This window comes from Balaenoptera physalus (assembly GCF_965194825.1).
Source record: "Balaenoptera physalus genome assembly, chromosome: 2".
Classification (NCBI taxonomy): Eukaryota; Metazoa; Chordata; class Mammalia; order Artiodactyla; family Balaenopteridae; genus Balaenoptera; species Balaenoptera physalus.
Window position 1 is genome coordinate 31,283,541 of NC_138883.1, and position 13,587 is coordinate 31,297,127.

General features: G+C 38.8%; 1 protein-coding gene across 7 annotated transcripts in view; it reads right to left on the reverse strand.

Annotated features, from left to right (window-relative positions):
- Positions 1 to 13,587, reverse strand: part of PCNX1 (pecanex 1) — a 499,400-nt gene that overhangs the window by 313,699 nt on the left and 172,114 nt on the right. For 4 of the 7 annotated variants that reach the window (XM_082451496.1, XM_082451497.1, XM_082451499.1 and 1 more), the window contains 3 exons: positions 13,083 to 13,525; positions 12,533 to 12,673; positions 7,078 to 12,345 (listed from right to left, as the gene is read on the reverse strand). In XM_082451496.1, the coding sequence (XP_082307622.1) occupies positions 12,205 to 12,345; positions 12,533 to 12,673; positions 13,083 to 13,525 (725 nt within the window). In that variant the 3' untranslated portion in view covers positions 7,078 to 12,204. Of the gene's footprint in view, positions 1 to 6,117; positions 12,346 to 12,532; positions 12,674 to 13,082; positions 13,526 to 13,587 lie in introns of those variants that run through there. The other 3 variants (XR_014261020.1, XR_014261021.1, XR_014261022.1) reach the window with 2 other exon arrangements.

Here is a 13,587-nt window from a genome sequence, read left to right on the forward strand (position 1 = left end):
GTTAGGGACACAGGTTGGGGCACATGGATGGTCTATGGGAGTGGGCGTGGTATATAAAAATCTTTGAATGGTGTTAATGGCCACCAGAGAGCATCTACTATGGAAGAGGCACTAAACAACCAAGTGGTCCAAATGATTTGGGCAGTTGATATCTGCTATATTCTTCATTAATCACTCCTGTGCTGGCAAAATGTGTGCATGAAAGGAGTAGCCATGGTGGCAGCAATGGCAGATACACACTGGGATTCCATTCACCAAGGATGGTCTAGCTACTGATGTTGCCAAATGTTTAACCTGAGTGCTAGAGACCACTGCTGTATATTGTATATTGACTCAATACCCACCCCTCAAGGACAAAAACCATCCACCTGATGGCAAGTGGACCCCTTCCACTCTAGGTGGGGCAGTCATTTATCTTGACTAGAATTGACACACGTTATGAGAATCGGTCTTGCCTTTCCTGCTTGCAGGGCTTCAGCACTATGATCGTATGAGGGTTTACAGAGTGTCAGACCCACTGACACAGGATTCCATGTGGCACTGAATAGGACGGTGGGACTTTACAGCAAAGAGAGTGAAACAGTGGGCACATGGTCATGGGCTCTACTGGTCCTATCATGTACTGGAAAAGTTGCTGCTCTGACAGAACAATTAAGTGACATTTTAAATGTGCAGCTGAGGTGCCAGTTTAGAAATGATATCCTGTGAGGATGGGGCACCACCCACCCTTCAGGATTTCTGGATACATCCTAAATCAATGACCATTCTAGTGGTTCAGGTGGCCCCAACTGGCGGAATACACCAGACTGGGAACCAACAAATAGAAATGGGAATGGCCCCGCTAACCATCTTTACCAATGACCCTCTTGGGGAACTTGTGCTTCCTAGTCCCACAACTTTAGGCTCGGTGGGTCTAAAGAACCCGGTTTCCAAAGGGAGACATCTTCCGTCAGGGGATATAGCAAGAGTCCCATTCAACTGTAAGCTACGGCTATCGCCCAGTCACTTTGGGTCCTTTGTGCAATGAGGCCAGCAGGCACGAAAGAAGTCACCACCACATTCTTTCCTTGGTGGAAAGGAAATTAGGAGAGGCGGGGCTGCCACGCAATGGGAGGAGGAGAGACACGCCTGGCGTCCAGGTGATACACTGGAGTGTCTCTTGGTAATCCCTTGTCCAATTTAAATGGAAAATGGTCAGTCAGGTACAGCAGTCACTGCTTGAGAAGGGCCTGGTGACCAGAGGCTCAGAGCTCTCAAGGATGAGGGAGGCTGGGTCATCCCAGCAGGTAAGCTTACGGTAAGAGCAGGTCAGCACCTAGACTAGCAGAGGTGCTCGTCAGGAGAAATCTCAAAAGGGTGATAGAGGAGGGAGACACGTGGATGTGAGCAGGACAAGAACTGCACTGGGCGCTGTGGTCTCTGCCCAGATTACACTTCAGGATGGAGATAACGATCCCTATCCCAGCTGTCAGGAGTACTGCCAGGTGTGTCCTCAGAATATCTCAGAAGGGCTCCAGATCTTCCCATGGATTCTTAACTAAAGCCTTTGTTGTAACTGCATCAGCAGTTCCATCAATCCAGCTTCTCGTGCTCCCTCACCTATACTGTCCCTGAAGAGCATCTCCAATAAACTGTGCAAAACCCCCAGCCTCAGAGTCTGCTTCTACAGAGGCTAACTAACGCCCTACAGTCAACACCTCAGTCCCAGCCAACACTGCCTCAAGGCTGACTCACAACAGCCTCCGAGGACATCCTCAGGGCTTCCCTTGCAATTCAAATGTCCTGGACACCACCCCCCAGATTTTCTCCATCATGCCACTTATTGTGTGGATTATCTCAGGCCAATTACTGAAAATAAGGTAGACAAAACTTGTACGCCAATGGAAAACTATGCACCGTCTATAGCATACCCCTCTGTCTTATCAGGTTCTGATTCTGTGGGAGTTATAACTTTGTAAAATGTAGGTATCAAATAAGTCATGTAAATTCTGTCTCCTCTAGTACAGGTTCAATGGACAAAAAACCAAAACAATTTGTCTCCGTTTCACAATTCATTTTTAACATTTTTTTACTCCACATCCACTTGTGCCCTTTTCTAAAAAATTTAAATTTGAATGTGTCATAACATGTGGTTAGTTCTTCAGATTAATGCATCAGATAAAGTCTTGAACACATGCAGTACATTTTTATATCTGAGGACCATGATTTTACCTTTTCCTTAAAACTATCTTTTAACCCTCAATTTTCACGTATGCAAGACAGTAAAAACATATGGCAGGTTTGTTGTGAATTTATCTGGTACACAGTAGGGACTCACATGTTTACTTCGATAAACACTTTTCAAAGTGTCATTACTGCTTTATATAGAGTCCTTTTGCTCAGATTTGCAGTCGAAATATAATTTATTACTTTCCAGAATCTTTAATCTGGCAAGAGTTATCATATGCCAGCCCTCTGCCACAGACATGTCACCATCTTGTTTTAATGTCTTTACACTATTAGATTGTGTCTAATCAGTCTGTCAGTGTCATTTATCTTCCGTCCTTGAACACTGAATATTTTCAAGATAACTTACAACAATCCCTTTCAAGCTAAACAGATCCCGAATTCTAAACTTTTTAAAATTAGACTTTGCTTTTCATCTCTTAAAACACGTTTGCTCTTAGTTTAAAAGTTATGAGTGGGACATTTTCCCCTCCCCAAATTGATGAGTGTATTTGGAGAAAATAATTAAATTATTCTTAGTTGGAAATGTAATGAAGTAGGAGGTGTAGTAAACTTGTGTCCTCTGAACTGTAAGATAAAGAGATTTTCCCATGTTTGAACTAGTGAACTTCACACCAGTGGGTAAGACCAATTCTCTGCAATCAAAGCAGGAAGGGCAAGGTGTTGAGTAATCCAATTATAGCATCTCAGCAGCAGCTGACTGTGAGAAAGCTGGAGCCTAACACAGTCGTATTGACACACCTGAAGGAAGAATGTGACAACAGAAGAAATGTGGTCTGCTTGGGAGTCTAGTAAAAGGAAGCCAAAGATCAAAATTTGACAGTGTTTACTGCACAGTGAAAAAACTAAAGCTGATGGACATAAATATTCCATCACTAAAAAGTAGAAAAATTATAAAGCATGCTTTTCCCAAGGCAGGAAAAAAAAATGTTCAGAATTATAAAAAATGATGTTCCTTGTGCTCTAATTCTATGTCCATAAACTAACTTCTGATGACCAAAGTGGCCTAACAGTTACCTTACGAGGCTGGGAGTGCACTAATCTCTAGAACTGGTCAATCAATAAACTGGCATTTTCATCAACATATTGACCTTCTACTACTTTCATTACCATGAACTGCTTCTGAAGTTAATTCAGGTTCTGACAAAATCAAGTTTGAGTACTAACCCTAACAAACCCCAAAGCCAAGCATATCTGAATAGCCAATCTGCCTCTCTCCAGAACCTCTCTCTCCACATTAATTCTAGCTCTTAAGCCATCTTCCTCCTTTACCTAAAACACACTCTGTGCAACTTTAGCTACAAAGTGATGTTAATGAAAACTTCATTATGAAAAAATGCATCCTACATTTAACCTTATTCTTCATGTTCTCTAGAAGTGCAGGGGCTGAGGAGCTCGTATTTTTTAGGCCCAATACCCAGTTCTATGAGGCTTGCTGGGTTGGCCGTGGGCAGATGAGCCAGTGCTCGCCTTGGTGGTGACACCTCAACATCTAATCACTGGAGACACCAGAGCTTTTCCTGCTTCAGTACTTGTCATTTCTTTGGCCCTCTCACCCATGACCCACATAACCTGTAGGTTTTCTTTCTGACCTGCATACCCAGAGGGTGACCCAACACAGGTTGAGAAAGAGAGATGTTAACTAGAACATGTCAGAACTCGTGGAACTGGATAGTTCTCTCGTTTCCAGAAAGGAAAAGATATTATCCAAGTGAAGTTATTTTTTGCCTCCTGTCCTCTGGCCCGATATTTCTGAAAAAAAAAAAAAAAAAAGGAAGTCTAAGGTCTTCCAAAATGAATCATAAGCCTCTGGTGTGGATGGTTTTCAGTAAATAAACCATTTTATTTCTCCGAACACTCAACTCACTCAGCTCAGTAGATTAAGCTTTAAGAAACTACCACTTAGCAAATTTTAGTGAAGTAACAAAACAAGAATATTAACAATTATCTGAAAAGGCTATTTAAATATTCCTCTCTTTTCCAACTACATATATGTATGAAGTCAGGTTTTCTTCATATACTTCAATCAAAATAATGTAATGCAGCACACATTGTATGTAGCAGCAGATAGTTCAGATGTCTTATGCAATTTTTAAAATTTGGAAGCACTATTTTAAATAAAAATGTTATGTTAACATGTAATGAGTTCACTATTTATTAATTCATTTAGAAATAACATCTTTAGTATTTGTAGTTTTAATTTCTAATGCAATAGGTATCAGTAAATATAAGTATTTCTTACATAAAAAGAAGTTCTTTGGTGGGGGAGGCTCAGTAATTTTTTTAAATGTCAAAGTACTCTGAGACCAAAAAGTTTGAGATGTGCAGTCCTAGAGAAGTCCAACTTACCATAACTAACTGAAAAAAGAATAGGAAATCTGAGTAGTCCTTTAGAAACTGAACCCATCATTAAAAGCCTTTTCCTAAAGATCATCCTATGTCTAGGTGTTTACTTTTTTCTTTTTTTCTCCAACAAGTTAAGGAAGGAAATAATTTACATGGAGAAAAGCAGAAGCACGATGAGATGTAAGGAAGCCCCTCAGAAAAAAAGAGCAAACATTTGGACCTAGTCTACCTCAGTTTCTGCTGACTTTCTGTTCTAGGTCTGCTACAGATGCATCCTAAAAGAAACACCTTATTTTGTAGGTAGTCTGAGTCTCTGTTTCTTGAAAACAATACTCAAGTTCCAAAATGCTATGTACAGACCTGTTGTGGACATTGCGGCAACTCCTTTGCACACATCATATAGCAACCATGCTGTTTGCGGGGTGGGCTCTGGGTTCCGGGCTAAGCTCTGATTTGTCTGAGCCAATCATGGTGACTGTTCTTATCAGTGACCGGTTCAGACAATCAGGACATAGGGACAGGTTAAGGATCTTGCATCTGTCAAATCTTACATTAATGAGATGCAAGGAGAAATATGCTTAGGCTTCTGGGAGATTTTCCCACTTAGGGAGGTAACAGGAAGTGCTTTTTTCTGAATGATAATGTGTATGGAGTGAGGTCTAGAAATAGACACTTGGTTCCTGTCTGAAAAGAAAGCCAGCATACACAGGAGGGCAGAGCTGAGAAAATTACAGATACACGGAGCTGGAGTAACATGATTAATCAATCCTGAAAGCCCAGTTTACCTTTCATTTTATAGTGAGCCAATTTCCTGTTTCAGGAACTCTGAATTGGGTTTTTTCTTCCTTGCAACTGTAAGCATCCTAAGTAAATATTTTAGAACTATTTAAATAGTATCTTAATGCAATTGTACAAAAGGAGTCATCCCCAAATTTATCAGCTAGACAAATCTGCATTTTGTCTAAAAAAAAGGTATACCTTACTTTAGCCATTTGTGCTCCACTGTTGAGTTCCCACTGGGACATCCTGTGTTATTAACTAGTACACAACCGAGAAGTGGTGGGTGGTTTTTGAGAGTAAACCCATTAACACTATTAAAAACACGGCTTGGTATCTGATTAAATTCGGTGCTGGCCTGGGACGGTGACTATATGATAAAGACAAGTCAGGACGCTTGTGCTTCAGGATGGGACTGACCTGGAGTATGCTTACATGGGCCCAGTTATTATGGTTTCATACAATGTCCTTGGGAGCAAAAAGGAACCCTGGACTAAAAGATGACTTTTCCCTTTCAGCACAGTTTACTGGGCACTGAAACTGAATGGTTTCTTAAAAGGCTTTCAGATAAGACGGATTCATCTCTTACCACTTGCTGTTAATATATATCCTGAGAAATTACAGAGCGATCTAGGGATCCTCTTGTACCAAATTACATTTTTCTAAGCATGAAGTTCAATTATATTTAGTTTCCTTTAATAAGCACACATGAATGGGGGAAAAGGGGAATAAAACAAACGTTTTATATAGTAAGTACTGAATGAATACCCCAAAAGCCATCATTTGGTCACGTCCTTACTTCACAAGGTGTGTTTTACTTTCCCCAGAGGAAAATGCACCTACATGGTGAGATTCATTGGTTACAGGCCAACATTTTCGGATCCTTTAGGAGAAAAAAAAATCCTAAGTAAACTGCACTTTACGAACAATGAAGAGCTTTTAGGGGACCCAAATTTCAGGTCAACTCCCTTTTGAATCTCTGGCTCTAAGATTAATGTAGATCACATACACAGAAAATCCCTTTCTTTGAAGATGTGTTTCATTTAACCAGCATGTTTCCTGTCACTAGAAAAAATACTGTCCTATAAGATCCTATAAGACTAAATGCCATTACATTTCTAGGTGTGCCACTGTGATCCTGGGCAGGAAGACAGCAAACTGTTTGGGACTCTGATGCTGATGGCACGTCACCTGCACCCTGCTGGCTCTGGTTGTTACTTATAGTTAAAATGACTCACTGAAGGATTAATAAGTGACTCAGTCAAGAGTATATCTATTATCATTGTAAGTCAGCTTGCACTTTCTTGAAGTATTATACATGAAATCAGTGGGTTAGTACACACACCAAGTTAGCATTTGTCTGATTTTGATGACCATAATCTGTATGTTCTTTCCATTTTCTGTACTGTAATTTAGTGTAATACAGTGAACGTGTACACATTTTCATCCATCATCCTACATGTTCCATCTGATTTTATATCATTAATTGGACACATTCAGATAAGTTCAGAAGATGTAAACTACAACCTTTCTGCCAAGTGTGAAAAGCTATCCTTTTACTATGAAATATATACATTTCTATTATAAGCTGAATCCCATGTTAATAGGCCAAAGCTTCTGTTTAAAATGATTATTTTCAGAACCAAGTACGTGTTTTTAAAATATGCTAGGCAGAGCTTAATATGGTAAACTCTAATTTTTCTTAATTTGACAAAAATGGACAGAAGGCAAAATGAAAAAAAATTTATTTCCTCCGTGTTTTATCCACTGTCAATACTGTATCTTTGATGCAATATATATGCAAAGAAAAAACAATCTCAGCTTTTAGTTTCCATTTTAAACATCTACAGTATTTACAAGCTGTTTAGAATAACAAACACTCAGACACGCACACACACACACACACTCACAGACACACGTGAGTACATATATTCTTATCTCTGGTTTATACTGAATGCTGGTAGAGGCAATGAATACTTTCAGAGCCCATGATCAGAAAAGGGAAACCCATTCTCCTTCCTCCCACCTACCTTCCTGGAATCATTTTCAGTATTCTTTCTTCCATTTCCTCATGCAGAGCTCATTGCCAGACTTGTACAGGGTTAAGGTAATCATTTTTTACAATTCATTTTTACTTAAACTATAATAAACTTTAAAAAAGCATAAGCAGACATGATTTTCCCCCCCATTTCTATTATTTTGGTTGTAGAATCAAGCTTCATATATAAAAAATCTTGTTTAGCCACAATTATGCTAAATCCAAGAGTCATCTGGGGCAGCCATCTCATTCTCTACTACTACTCTGTTTTGAATTCCAGGGTATCACCCCATCTGTGCAAATACCACGCAGGAACTCATCCTTATCACAATCTTAGATGACCTTTCTTCCTTCTAGCTTGGATCCTCTGAATCATAAATTGTCAGGTACAGAGCTGAAGCATAGAAAAAAGGTATAACCCTATATAATAGGTGCGCCTTAGAACAGAGCTGTCATGTAACCTTGTGATGACAATCAGCTCTGGTCCCCCAAAGAATGTTATGCTGCTTCCATAAAATGGCAGATAATGAAGTTCAGTTCACAAATAGAACTTATTTTCTCTAATTCAGAAAGAATATGTGGCTGACAGGCAATAAAGAGAAATTCTTATCACACATAATTCTTGACAAGATGACTCTGGAGAGGTGATTCAAAGCAGAAAATATACATCCGTTTCAAGCAAAATTAATACTCCACTCACATACCTACCAGATCTATTTGTATAATAATTAACTTCTTTCCAATCACAGTTCTCACCTCAACAAATGAGAAGGACTAGGTATATATCAACCAGATTTTTTTAAAAAAATGAAGTGAAGAAAAGAGAGGCTGGTTTTTTAATACTTAATTTAAAAAAAACTATACATATCCAACGTAATATTAAAATTTATGCTGCACAAATACATGGTAATAGCTAATTTTCCTCTTTCTCCAGATAAATAAAACTCAATTTCCATATATGACTGAAACAGAAAGTTCAAAGTCCATTAATAGGCTCCAAGTATCATCTTAGCCTTGAATGACATCTTACCCTTGGTCTGTGTCCAAGCAAAGTAATTTTATGTGATTAAAATATACTACAAAAAAGAACAAGAATGAATATTGAGGACTTTTAAAAAAGGGGGGGCTGTGTCCATATTCATGAAAAAGTAATGAAAACAAACACGAAAGTCAATCACAATGCGGGCAGCAATTTATAGTTTTGTAGCTAGTAAACATAAATTCAAAGAATTCTCATGCAAAATTATTGTTATCTTTTTCTCAGGTCACATATTTAGGAGGAAAGATTTTTGAAAGAAAACAATAACCTTAGCCTCTGGGCAAATCATAAGTTTAAAAGACTCAGTTCTGGATGAATGTGACTCAGTGCAGCAATCCACCAAATGAAGATTTCCTAAGCAGAGGCAGAAGGACGCCGCTCAGAAGCAAAGTGGAATTCATTAAGGCTAAGCTACCCTTGCTTAGATTTGAGGCTGTTTTTTTATATTTTGATACGAGATGGAAAAGTAAACCAACCCAGGAAGAAAAAGACGTCTTTTTAATGAGCTGTTGTTTCTTACGTAAAAACTTGTATTTTCACTGCCTGACATTTGGTACACAGAGTAATTTTCCATAGTTCACTCGGGAGGGAAATCTTGTCTGGCTAATTCTGTTTCAAGGGTCTGTAGAAGTATCTCAGATATACTTGAAATATTAAAAAAAAAAAAAAAAAAAAACTTCATATTTAATGGAAGTTAATCTTCCAGTAATGGAAACTCAAAGAAGGCAGAACACTGATGAAGTTTGTTCGCTAATTTCCTGAAAGGTAATTAATCTCCTTTTACCTTAAAAATATAGAGCCTCACCACCTACTCTCCCAAGTCCCTTAAAGATCAACATCTTATATTAATCTAGACTTCTGGAAAAATTATAGTTCTTTAGAAAAAAGTGAACATATAAAGTTTTATCAAGTATTGAAAAATGGTGTAAAAATAGGGCTTACACCAAATTATAAACTGGAAGATTAACCAAAAATTTAATTTTGAGTTATAAAATGATTTTTAACACTGAATAACAACAACAACAAAAAAGCTAGGAATTTATAACTTATTCCAGAACTCTCTCTAAAGGGGGAAAAAGCAAAATCAAACAAGAAAAAAACCAGAAAGATATCAATAAAACTATTTAAAGCAAATGAAAAAAACTAGTGTTTTAATTACATATTTTTACTTTCAAATTATGGAACTCTGAACGTTTTGGCAACTGTGAACTAAAGATGCTAATGTGTGTATACTGGAGTCTTATATACTAATCAGAAAGGCTAAGCAGGGAATCTAAATGAATAGCTCACTAATCTCCAAGGGGGTGTGGAGTGGCAGGGGACAGGGTTGAATAAGACATGTATAATCAACTTAATTAATCAAAGTGTGTATATTTCTATATTATACTTTAGTTCAAATTATTTTTAAGACATGACTCCTTCTTTAATTATCAATGCTTCCCCTGATGCAATTATTAGAAAAGTATTATGATTTTTAAAAGACTATATGTTTTAGTCTTAAACATCTGAAGTTCAGGTTTTTCTTTTTCTCTGTGTAGGAAAATGAAGTATCTTCTATTTAAGACTGGAAAGGCTCCACTTATCTTCTCAGCTAGGCAATGACCATGAAGAGATCATATTCATCTCAGAAAGGGAACAAGCAGCAGGGAGCATAATTCCTCTGAGAGGATTTTAGATAATATAGATAAACAAACAGATCAGATATTCAGTTTCAGAAGAAAAAAGAAGAACCTGAACCTTAATGGCATATTGTAGATTTGCCAAAATAAGGCAAACACAGAATATGATGACAGTATCAGGAAAAATACATTTTAACTGGTCAATTTAGAAAGGGTACCTTTGTGTAAATGTTCAGTAAATCATTTGACAAAAAGTTTTTCAACAGTAAATTCTGCAAAGTGTGAAGTCTGGAAACCTCAACACGAGGCACATTGGCTCCTGAATACCCACAAAAATTTAAAATTGGAAAAAGGAAAAGTCAATAGGTTTTGGAGTGAAAATGCAATCAGAGGCTATATCTTAGCTGTTTACTTCCTTAGCTTTCATTCCTTCCACTGAAGTGTCATGTGATACTGTAAGATCTACATCAGAATTAGGAGGAAAAACAGCTTCTATCTCCTCTCACCTCATCAGAAGACACTTTAAACCCACGCTGCCCAATACAGTGACCACTAAGCACACGTGGCTAGCAAGTACCTGAAATACGGCTAGTACCACATGGTGAAAGAGCAATACTTTGGATATAATGGACTCAACAAAATGTATGACTGAAATTAACTTCACCTGCTTCTTTTTACTTTCCATTCACAGGGGGCAGAAAGATGGCTGCTCCTAAATGCTCAGATGTAGTCTTCTTTGGAGTTTCACACAAAAGGAGAAAAATCTTCTGAAGGATTTAAAAAATGCCATATGTTGAAAATTAAATCTAAACTGCAGTTCCCACCTAGTCCAACTGTAAATCTGAGTTATATATTTCCCTGAATACATACATTTTTAAAAAACCAATAAAATTTAAGTTATGAGACAACATATGAATTAAGTCAATTTCATCACAGTTATAAATATTTCAAATTACAGCTACACACTATAAATCACAGGAAATAAAGTTCAAGTAATAGAATAAGAAGAGAGGAGGAAAATAAAAGGCAAAGTTATTAAAGAGGGATATAACAATAAGAACTGCACCATTTGGATAATTTTGTTTGAAAAAATTTTACTTGATTAACTGAACTGCATGTGAATAACTTCAAGAGCTAAGAACTCTTAAAATAAAAGGCAATCCATCCTTTCTTTAAATTCCTGGACGTTCACCTTCTTCTTTGAAAAGCAAAAGTATTTTCTTCCCAGAACTGACCCCAGCAGAGCTTGCCCCAAGTGGGAGAAACAGGGTAGCTGGGACGCACACAGTGTTGGAGCCCATCTGAAATGTGGACACAGGAGCTGGCAGGAGTGTTCACGGGACTGAGTCACTGACTACTGGCTCCGGGAAATGCCAGTGATGAAGCTACGTGTGTCTTGAGATTAAGTATTCATTTTAAAGGAAACATCCAATGGACTGGCATGAAGTACAGACTACTAAAGAAAAACGAGCAGCACGGTTCCTGCTACGTATAAGGAAAGGGAAGGGGCTAATCCCAAAGGCAATTTAAATAATGGTATTTTATTTTTATATATAAATAAATGTTCTGAGAAATCTCAGACTTTATAGTGCATTGTAAAAAATTAGTGCAGTTTTTTTCATTAAAGTTTTTAGCGCTCAAGGAATAAGATAAATCTATGTCTGTTCATAGTCTTTTTCACTGTACATTAAACTTTTATACTGCTATATGTCAAACTGAAGGTTTCTACACTTGTCTGTTTTTAAAAATCAAGGTAAATGGATTTCATGTTTTATGAGAAAACATGGCAATTATTTTTGGCAAAAAAATTAGAAAAATATGAGATCATAGTTTAGAAAGCAAGAGTTTGTTGATTTAAAGCATAGGCAATGCATAGGAAAAAACTTTTTTTAAGGATGTATTTTAACAGAACTTTATCCTTCATGCAAGATGTTTTCTCAGCAGCTAACTTAAAAAAATATTTCAGCTTTATTTGGGGATGGAGACAGTGACAGGAGTCAGGGTGAAGGGCGAAGGAGCGGTGCTTAACCAAGCCCACTCTATGTTCAAGTCTCTCCTACAGGATCAAAGGGATACCTGCAGGCATCTTCTGCTCTCTCCTCTTTTTTCCAATCTCTTGGAATTTTGAGGGAAAAGAAATGAAGTTATAAAACACTGGCTCACACTTCAGCCCCAAGTTCTAGTACCCCAGTTTCGATTACAGTCACGTATTTATCTTCAATCTGAACCAGAAGTACTGTCTTGTCGATGTGGGATCTAGTACCTGGATCTCTGCTGCAAGGCACCCAACGGTGAATCACCTAATGATTCAGAATAAAACAAGCAGTTAGTGGCAGAGACCCGGAATACACTCACAGACTCCATCCTTAAGATCAGAGGTAGTAATTCAGTTTGGTAATTAAGCATAAGTACATAAATCAGTTAAAAAACAGGCATACCAGTCAGGCTACAAAAAAGTCAGAGCACCAGCTTCGTAAGAGAACTTACATGGCCTTCCATGCCCTCCTGAGGACTCCAGTCTTTCCAGCTGTTTCTCCCAGCTTTTAACCGAACACCTTCATCAGGCCACTGCAGCTCTTTCCTTTTTGACAGGTTGATCCCATCCAGAATCTGACTGGGATCCACAATCTGCAGTGTAAATCAATATGGATCATTTCCAATTCATTTTCCCCTCGACGGCAAATCATTATATAATCCCAAACAGAATTTCTTTCACAGTGCCTCAAATTCTCCGCTGCCTATAACGGAATAAAAAACAACCTAAAGAGCCACCTGAATTCCTCTTAGCCTCCTAGGAGACCTTAACTGCAATGGCCACATAACCGTGGCTGAAGAGGGAACAAATACCACCAGTGAAAAACTGCTTGCTTTCACTTTTTATACTGGCAGAAACACTTTTTCAACATTCAAAATTGTTCTAGTCTTCAGACTAAGCAATATAAGGTGTGTCTGCACAAGAGTCCTTCACTCAAAAAAACAAGAAATAAAAACAAACGAGTCAGAGAAACAGTGCAAGAAGGACCGCGGGCTTACTCACCTGGACTCTGTAAATCACCTCCCCCTTTTTGGCATGTGAATTATTGGCAGGACTTAAGGTGTTGCCGGGTTGCGTATCAGCGGCACTGCTGTGACCGCCGTCTGTCCCAAGAAAGCCCACGAGGGTGTGATGCTTGCAGGCTGGGATGCTTTGGCTGGAGCTGCTAGAGGAAGGCAGGCCATGCTGCACGCAGGCCGGGCCGCTCTGGCTGGAGGGTTCCATCTGGTTCACCACAGAGAGGCGGGACTGGATGGATGACGGCAAGTTGCGAAGCGATATCTGGCTGGTGGAAGAGCGCCGACAAGGCACAAACCCCGTGGTGGACATCCGGAGAGATGAGTGCCGGCTGCTATAGCAGTAAGACGACTGGCTGGCTACAGAGGCCCGGGCAGGGGACTGCCGGACCAGGCTGGACTGCACAGAGTGAGAGCTGTGGCTCGCGGCTGGGGAGGGAGAAACGACAGCGGCGCTCGTTCTCAGTGACCCAAACACAACTGCTTTTTCA